This window comes from Eschscholzia californica, unplaced genomic scaffold (assembly GCF_041429995.1).
Source record: "Eschscholzia californica isolate CP2 unplaced genomic scaffold, dmEscCali1.0.p SCAF_6, whole genome shotgun sequence".
In the NCBI taxonomy this organism is placed as follows: Eukaryota; Viridiplantae; Streptophyta; class Magnoliopsida; order Ranunculales; family Papaveraceae; genus Eschscholzia; species Eschscholzia californica.
The window spans coordinates 40,267,615-40,276,512 of record NW_028238483.1 but is presented as its reverse complement, the minus strand read 5'-3'; the positions used below and the strand labels follow the sequence as shown (position 1 = coordinate 40,276,512).

At 36.9% G+C, this 8,898-nt stretch overlaps 2 protein-coding genes across 2 annotated transcripts; one reads left to right on the top strand and one right to left on the bottom strand.

The window, feature by feature from the left end:
* Positions 1-910: 910 nt before the first annotated feature.
* On the bottom strand, positions 911-3,485 carry LOC147534828 (uncharacterized). The gene has a single exon (XM_086645386.1). The coding sequence runs from the start codon at positions 3,275-3,277 to the stop codon at positions 1,136-1,138; it is 2,142 nt and encodes a 713-aa protein (XP_086501512.1). The 5' UTR covers positions 3,278-3,485; the 3' UTR covers positions 911-1,135.
* Positions 3,486-5,544: 2,059 nt separating this feature from the next.
* LOC147534827 (pentatricopeptide repeat-containing protein At4g21300-like) lies at positions 5,545-8,787 on the top strand. The gene is made up of 2 exons (XM_086647106.1): positions 5,545-5,810; positions 6,360-8,787. Exon 2 carries the CDS (start codon positions 6,680-6,682, stop codon positions 8,513-8,515), a length of 1,836 nt encoding a protein of 611 aa, XP_086503232.1. The 5' UTR covers positions 5,545-5,810; positions 6,360-6,679; the 3' UTR covers positions 8,516-8,787.
* The last annotated feature ends 111 nt before the right edge of the window (positions 8,788-8,898 follow it).

The window sequence follows — 8,898 nt, the reverse complement described above, 5'->3', positions numbered from 1 at the left end:
AATTAGATGCATTCCATTGTAGTAAATGGGTTTAGGGCGCTTGATTAAGAACAATTAGATACAAAAGAATCATGCATAACTTTTATAAACCATGAAAGAAATATTGCAGAAAAGATTCTCAATTGAGACTTTTCGAGTTAATTTAGAAGCGGGATTATTTTTATGAACACAATGGTTTGAATTTCTTTTTATGTTGTTCGCAGGTTGAGATGATCATGGGAGATATAGCGTTTTTGTTGTCGCGGAACAATTGCCACAAGTTCAAAAGACTGGGTGAAGACCTATTTGCCGAGCACACGTTGACTAAGCTGAAGCCTTTTGTGGATGTTAGTTTTGTTGTCCCATTTATACAGTAGACATTTACTCATCCAGACCAACCCTGTATCTATTTTGTTGCAACAAAACCAACCCTACAAGATGTGAAGAACAATTTTTCATTGTTAAAAAAAAAGTCAAATATACAACAATCGTTATATTTGGTGGTGTTGTTAAAATTTATAATATTGAGTCTATTTTCAACAAAAAAATAACTAGTCTCTGTATTCTAGTGGTGGTCGACTGACTTAACTGACCCATCATCCATGTACCCAAACTCAATTGGCATACGAAGGGGATGGAGATAAGTATAGTGGTGCAAGAGGGATGCTTAATTGACCCTGTACCCAAACTCAATTGGCATACGAAGGGGGTGGAGATATGTATGGTGGTTCAAGAGGGATGAATGTGCCCAACCGTAAGGAAGGGGTTAATGAAATGATTGACTATTTTTTGTGTTTATTTACTTATATTAATTTTTGAATGTTTAACTTATATTTGTCTCCGTAAATATTTAACCCTCTAGTGCATCAAAAAGAACTGTCCATGCCCCGTCAAGACACCCTCGTTAACATACAAGACAATAGGGAAGCAATAACATTGAAATTTTTTTAGCATATCTAATTTCATCACCAGCCACGACAAGGAAACAGAAAGTACAAATAAGAATTACAAATAAAATATCAGTCCATGACATCCACTACCACATTCTCCTTATCATACAAGAAAACTTAACCCAAAGTAATACAATATAAATCCAAAGAAACTGTCTTACAGTTCACAAGGACGGAATGGAATTTGATCCATCCACAACAATGCGCTAGGAGAGAGCTTTGTCATTGTTAACACGCAGAAGGCTCTCAGAGAAAGTAGCAACAAAACATTCGGTGCATAAATGTGGAACCGACACAGAGCTTCCACGTACTTCAAACTCTCTCCAACAACCCTTCTTCCAATTGTAAGAATAAAAAGACACACATTTCTTCTTCTCCGCTTCTTTACCACAATTTGGTCCCTCTGATGATGTCAAAATTATTTCATCATCTGATCCTACAAACTTACAAAACCTAACACCACAACTCTCACCCAAATGAAAAGGCAATTTGATACTAGTCACCTCACTCCATCTTCCAACGCTATTACTTGGATAACTACCACCGTTATCAATAGGCATTCTATTGACCTCCTCTTCCAATTTGTAATCATCATCTTCATAAATATACATCTTGAACAGACAATTGGTAATTCTAACTAACATAGCTAAATGTCCACCCACTTCTAATAACTTAACACACCCCCCAAAGTCAATATCATACGATGGACTGGTGAGGGGGTTGAGTTGGTCTCCAATATCATCTCTAGGTTGATTAAGGATAAAATCAGATACTGTGATTGTTTTAAACTTCTCCGTTCCTAAATCAAAAGCCAATATGCATACAGGACCATGTTTACTATCCCAGAAGCCATTATGAAGGAGAATACTGTTCCAATAAATAACACCATTCACATGAACGGAATCGTCATGTGGGCGATAAGGGATGTGCGGGACCTCTTCGATCCTCCTCCATCTATTATTGCCATTAATACCTTGACGCCCTACTGTCAATACCTCACAAATCAGAGATCTCCTATCACCACGATCTGTAGGAATAACTTTCCACAAACAGACCAATTTGTGTTCGTTAGTGGAAGGATCAAAACCAAATTGGTAGTTGGGTCGTGCATCGAGATAGTTATCCATCTTACTGCAATGTTTTTCTTGGCATGCCAATGACGATTCAAACCATGGTGACAATTCTCCAGTACAGATATTGCATATACGTACAACATACTTGACACGTGAGTCAATCAGACATATTAAACCGTTTATAGGGTTTGAAACATAATCGTAAGAGGTTGAATCCACCTCCCTTACTGTGTCAGCCACTACTACTAGTACATTTGTAGCAACACTAGTGTCTACTCCTTCTCCTTTGTTAGTGTTGTTGTTGTTGTTGTGTTGTTGAAACAAAATTAGGTCAGCTGTAATGTACGACTCGTTATCATGGTCACTGTCGATAAGGAAGATTTCATTACTTTGATCACACTCCTCCTGATTTATCTTTGGCGGACTAGGTGGTGTCTCTGGGGGAGACGGCCAAGGTACAGGGTTGAGAATAAATAGACGACGAAGACGGGAACGATAAAGAAGGTGTAAATCAATAAAATTTTGATCATTTTGAATTAAAAAACACCATCTCTTACAAACACTCTTAAAACGAAGAAGGGTTTTGACAGGGAGTCTGGTTAGTACCTCAAATATGAACCAATTGTCATTAACAGGAACAGGAGGAGGAGGCCTACTACTAGTAGTATCACTTGGAACACAATCAATCAGACCAATACTACTACTAGTAATAGTGTTGTTGGGTTCAACAAGATAACCATGGGGAGGAGTAATTGATTTGAATACCTTACTTCCTGCTGCTGCATTCACAAATACTAGTACGGCTAAAACAAGACGACTATTAGGAATACATAAGCCATAAGTTAAAAGAGTACCAGAATTCGTAATCCTCCTGCTCTGGTAGTAGTAGTAGATAAAACCATTGTTATAATTATGTTGAAGTAGATATGGTGGGAAGTCATCGGTATGATTATCATCATCATCATCATCATCATCATGGTGGGTGAGAAGTTGACAATTAAAATAACAAAGTTTTTTATTAGTGTCGGACACTAGATAAAGACCATACTTTTCAACCCTACTCCTCCTAGTATAACACATTATCTTCTTCTTGATAGTGAATAAGAGTAGTAATAGAGATTGTTTCTTTTGTTGAAATAACAAGGTTGGAATTTCAACATGACTTTCAACGTGAATTCCAATCTTCTCATTCTTCTTTTTATTCTTCACATTCTTCTTCTTCTTTTTCTTGTTGGTGGTGTTGTCAAGATGAAATTTCGGAGCAACTTCAAGCATTATTTAAAACATATAAGTATGTACAACTTACCCTAGTTATTAGAAGAAGAAGAAGAAGAAGAAGATCAATAGATAAGGCCAGAGATCCAAACAATTTCAAGAGATCAAGACAGAGAGAGGCCTCTCGTCCCCTTGTATCTAATAAACGAGGGAGGGAGGGAGGGAGGAGTTACTTTTATGCCCTAGCCCCAACGGTTCCGATTCAATTAAACTCAAGAGAAACACATCCAACCACTCACTCAATTTCATCTTTGGATTCATTCCTTTTGGCCCCCTAGTTTCTCGTTAGCTCCCTCTTTGATCCCTACGAAATTGGGGTCCCAATGAGTACCCATTTAAGCGGGAACAATCGAGCCACAACTGTTAGTGAATGCAGCAGGAAGTAAGGTATTCAAATCAATTATAAAAATGGTTTTATCGACTTCCCACCATATCTACTTCAACCACTCACTCAGTTTCCGGCCGGCCACCTTGCCGGAGAAGAAAGGGGTGAGTTGGAGAGAGAGAGGTGAGTTGGAGAGAGAGAGATGTGAATTGGAGAGAGAGAGAGAGGGGTGAGGTGTAAGGAGAGATGAGGTGGAGAGAGAGAGGGGTGAGGTGGAAATAATTTTTTCTTTAATGTTTTAAATTTATTATTAAGAAGGGTAGTAATGACATTTACCTGAAAATAGGGGGCCATATTTGAATTTACGAAGAAAAAGAGACCATAAAGGAAACTGGTCACAAAGTAGGGGGCCATATAGGAATTAACTTAAAAAAATTAGACACGGAGTAGAAAAAATGATCTCCATACTCCAATCATGGCCCAATACTTCTTGAAGAGGGCTGAAAACCCATCCAGCCCAGGAACCTTTTCCGAGCGAACGGTGGATAAAGCAAAAGAAAATGACAACCTCCTCTCTTGGTGTGCCGTTCCAAAAGAAAAAATAACAAAAATGTTCAAATATTTACATCGACTATCTTTTTCTTCTCTGTTAGTATTGGTATATTTCCTTATTTGCTGTTACATTGATGATTGATCTAGTATTTTCAATGAACTTGTACAGGAGGATAATTGTTCATGTTGATGAATCATAAGGAACAAAAAGAAAATTGGGGGAGAAACATCTAAAGCTAAAGCACAGTTTGGGTTGAAGCCTCAGAAGCTACATTTCAACCATTTGAATGTATACAATCTTTTAGAACAAGGAGTTCCTTCTCGAACAAATATGCAGCTATTGAAGGAAGCCGATACTTTTACAGTGACATTTAATTTTCAAATTGAGTTCGAATCTTGTTTCTTTTGTACATCTAGTGGAGATATTTGCCAATCCAGTTTGTTCTTACACAAACTTTTGAACGATCTTTGTAATGTTTGAAGCTCAATTGTGGATAAAAGAATTGGTTTCATTGTTCTAAAAAATGGGTTCGAGGATTCAGAGGTTGTTTAGAAGAATTTCATGGGAAAAACATGGAGATCTTATTCTTCTTAAACTATGAATTTCAAGGTCCTTCAAATATGTTCTCAACCAAGAACGATAAACTTCCGAACGAATAACCCCCACCTAGTGTGCCATTAGAGTAGGTCAGAGTCGGATTAAGTATTATTGATCATAAAAAATTATTTGGGTCTCGTGTAATGATTGTGGATGAATTGGCTGGCTGGCATCAGATTTTCATGGTGTAGACCATTTTTAAAGAAATTCTAAAACATCTTTAAAAATCCCATCTTATAAGTCTCAAATATAGAGAACCTCTAATTTGTTGTGGCAGTATATAGATCTCAATTAGAAAGAACATCTTCAATGAAAAACTTCAAAACCAAATAATTTGCTTACGTGGCGTTTTAAGGTTTCTTTTAATTTGTTAAAAGGAGCAATTTTTCCATCAAATGTGAAAAGGAAACAAGGGAAAGGTGGCGATGTTGAGGGGGCAGGAATTGGTGTTGATGGAGAGGCGAAATTCTGTGGTAAAAGAAAGGTTTTGCTTCAGAACAATAATTCTTATTTGTCGCATAGTTCCTCACAATCTAAGGAGACGAAAATATCTGTTAATCATTCATTTGAATTTGTTTTTTCTTTTTGCAAAAGCAAATTTCTCTATCCAAGTCTCCTTCTTGTTAACTTTACAACAGCCACTCCACAACAATCTATATTGACTCATTTTTCGAATAAAGTCTTTAGTCCTTGAAGCGAATTCTTGTGTGCCCCTAGCACTAGCCTCGAATAGACATTTTGAAAAGAGGGGCCAGACATGTACTTGGCAAAAGTTAGGGGCTTTTCACGAAAGTTAGGGGGACAAGCTGAGAGCTCAGTCTCAAACTCTCAATACCTTTTTCCCACCTCTTTCGAGTTTCCCCCATTGTTATATGTAGATGAAATCAAATTTGTTGTTTCCCTCCAACTCTTGAAGAAATTTTGATCAATGAAAATACCCAGAGGATATCTATCAAACTACTGCCTAAAAGTTGAAAAAAAAAATCAGAGACCTTCTTTTTGAGCTAAAACAAAGAAGAAAAGATTCAACCTTTTTTTACTATAATTTCTTCAAACAGGTAATAATCTTCAGAACTAGAATCAGCTAGACATCTATTTTTTCTGCCCTCATTTAGTTGAAGTTTTGAAGTGACACCCATTATGTGTTTATTGTTAATCATGAAGCATCAAACTTGTTTGTATTCAAATTGAAGTTTATGTTTTGTTTCTAATCATAAGATAAAGAAGAGATACTAGAGTAACCCACCTCCATGAATCACTCTTATAGTCAGTATAATCCATAAGATTGAAGTTTATGTTTTGGTTTTCGAAGAGGCGACAGCCATTGTCATGCATGAAGAAGCTTCTTGTTCATTCTCTATCATATAAAACCTACTCTAATTTTCAATCCTTAACTTCTATAAAAACCTTAGTAAGTAATGGCTTCTACCCACAAGCCCTCAAAGCTTCAACTTATCTTCTTGACATTCATCTCATTGAACAAATCTATTCCCTTTTCATCAAATCTGGTTTTACCCTTGACATCTTTTTAGGTAGCTCCCTTGTTGATCGGTTTTCGAAACTTGGTAATCTTGATAATGCTCATTCTCTCCTTCTTGATATGCAAGATACAGATATAGTTGTATGGAATGCATTGATATCTGGGTATGCTAGAATTCAACAAACTGAACAAGCTTTTAGCCTTTTCGATAGATTGAGATGTATTTGTCTTAAGCCTGATGTATTCACATTAAGCTCTCTAGTTAAATCCTGTTATAATTTGGAACAAATTGAGATTGCCCATGTTGTTGCTATCAAGTTAGGATTTTCTTCGAATTGTTTCGTAGTTAGTGGCCTAATCGATAACTATTCGAAAGTAGGAGACTTGAGATCTGCTAAGAAATGCTTCAAGGAGTTTTTCGTAGTGGATATTGTGGTTTGGACAACTATGATAGTTGGGTTCATTCGAAATGGAGCGATTGAATTGGCTCGAGAAACTTTCATGGAGATGAGATTATTGAACATGGGTGTGAATGAATTCGCCTTAACTAGTGTTCTTGGAGCAACTTCTGATATAAAAGATGGGGAAAAGATTCATGGATTGAGTATAAAGATTGGTTTATTAGCCGGTACTTCAATTCCGCTTAGTAATGCGGTTATGAGCATGTATTGCAATGTCGGGAGAAAAAGCGATGCGATTAAGATGTTCGATGAAATTTCTAACCCAGATGTTGTTTCTTGGACTGCTAGAATTGGAGCATCTTATGATGGTGAAGAAGCACTTGAACTGTTTAGGTTCTTGTGTTCATCCGATATCGAAATAAATGAGTATACAATTACTAATGTTCTATCGTTAATTGAAAACCCGAGACTTCTAAGTTCTTGGAAGCAAATTCATGCTCATTGTTTTAAGATGAATTATATATTAGCAATTTCTGTTAGTAATGCCTTGATTTCAATGTACGGAAAGTGTCAGCATATTGAAGAAGCTAGGCGGGTGTTTAACGAAATGCTCGAGAGAGATTGTGTTTCTTGGAATGCTCTCATTGCTGTCTATGTAGAAAACAAATTGGTAACTTCAGCTTTGGACATATTTTCTTGGATGAGACATTCTTTCTTTGTACCCACCAAATATACCCTAGCTAGTGTTCTTGAAGTTCTCTCAAACCCTTGTCTCATAGGGCAAGCGAAGCAAGTCCATGTACTCATAACTAAATTAGGGTTTATTTCCGATGATTCTATGGTTACCAATTTAATAACAGCGTATGGGAAATGTGATGAAATCGAAAATGCGAAACAAATATATTTAGAGATCGATAACTTAGGTACACTGCATGTGAATGCAATGGCGTCTACTTTTGTTCATGTCGGTGACCATTTCGATGCCTTAAAGTTATTCCTAGAAGTATGGAATTCTGAAGTCGAAGTGGACGCTATAACTTTCAGCATAGTTTTTAAAGCTTGTGGTGTTTTGACTACACTAGAACAAGGTAAATGTCTTCATTCTCTCTCTCTAAAGTATGGCATTAATCAAGATAACTTCACAGGAAGTGCTATTGTGGACGTTTACTGTAAATGTGGAAGCATAGATGAAGCAAAGAAGGCTTTCGAAGAGACAAGTAAAGATAACTTGGCTGCCTGGAATTCAATTATAATGGGACAAGCTCAGCACGGGAACTATGACGAAGTTTTCGAATTATTCAATCAAATGCCCAAATTCGGGACCGACCCAGATGAGATTACGTATCTTGGAGTTCTTTATTCATGTTGCCATGCAGGTCTAGTAAAGGAAGCATATACTTTCTTAAACTCAATGACGGAATGCCATGGCTTAATGCCACAGTTAGAACATTATGCTTGTATTGTTGATTTGCTTGGTCGGGTTGGGGAATTCGATGAAGCTAAGAAAATTATAGATCAAATGGTTGTTACTCCTGATGCTCATATATGGCAGATACTTCTGTCTGCCTGCAACATTCATGGGAATATAGAGCTTGGGAAGATCGCGGCGAAGAAACTTCTCGAGTTAAGACCTGAAAATCACTCTGCTTATGTTACCCTTTCAAATCTATATGCTTCGGCTGGTATGTGGGAAAGTGTTGAAGGATTGAGAAATGTTATGAAAGAGAAGATAATTGTTAAGGAGCCTGGTTCAAGTTGGATTCAAGTGAAGGGAATTTCGCATTCTTTTTTCGCCAATGATAAAACACATATCGACAATATAGAAATTTATTCAAAGCTCGAAGAGCTAAATAAGCAAATGAAGGAGGTCTCCGTGTTTTAGTCTATGTCTCTTAACGACGACATAGATGGTGGCGGAGCAGCGAAGACCAAAACTTTTGTGGTGGTTGCAGCTTGCAGGTATAGGTTGTGATTTTGTTTGTTGTTACTATGTGCATATGTATGTATACATAATGAGCTAAAGAGTCGAGGAGAAATACTATAAAAGCAATAGTACTTCTATTTCATACTCTGTTTGAAGTTGCCTGTTTGGAATTCTTTTCGGTCTGTTTGAACCAAAGAAATATGAATCCTAGTAAAGAATTTGTTTCGGTCGTGTTTAGGTTCCTTCTAATGGCTTAGGAATGTTCTTTCATTTCCTCAAGTAACAAATGAAGAGTAGGTTGCAAATTTTCTATAGGAGACACTTCTAGTGTTGATTTTGAA

Bases quoted from the DNA above. Each gene is read 5' to 3' on its own strand.
- LOC147534828 (XM_086645386.1), bottom strand. From the start codon at position 3,277: ATGCTTGAAGTTGCTCCGAAATTTCATCTTGACAACACCACCAACAAG.
- LOC147534827 (XM_086647106.1), top strand. From the start codon at position 6,680: ATGATAGTTGGGTTCATTCGAAATGGAGCGATTGAATTGGCTCGAGAA.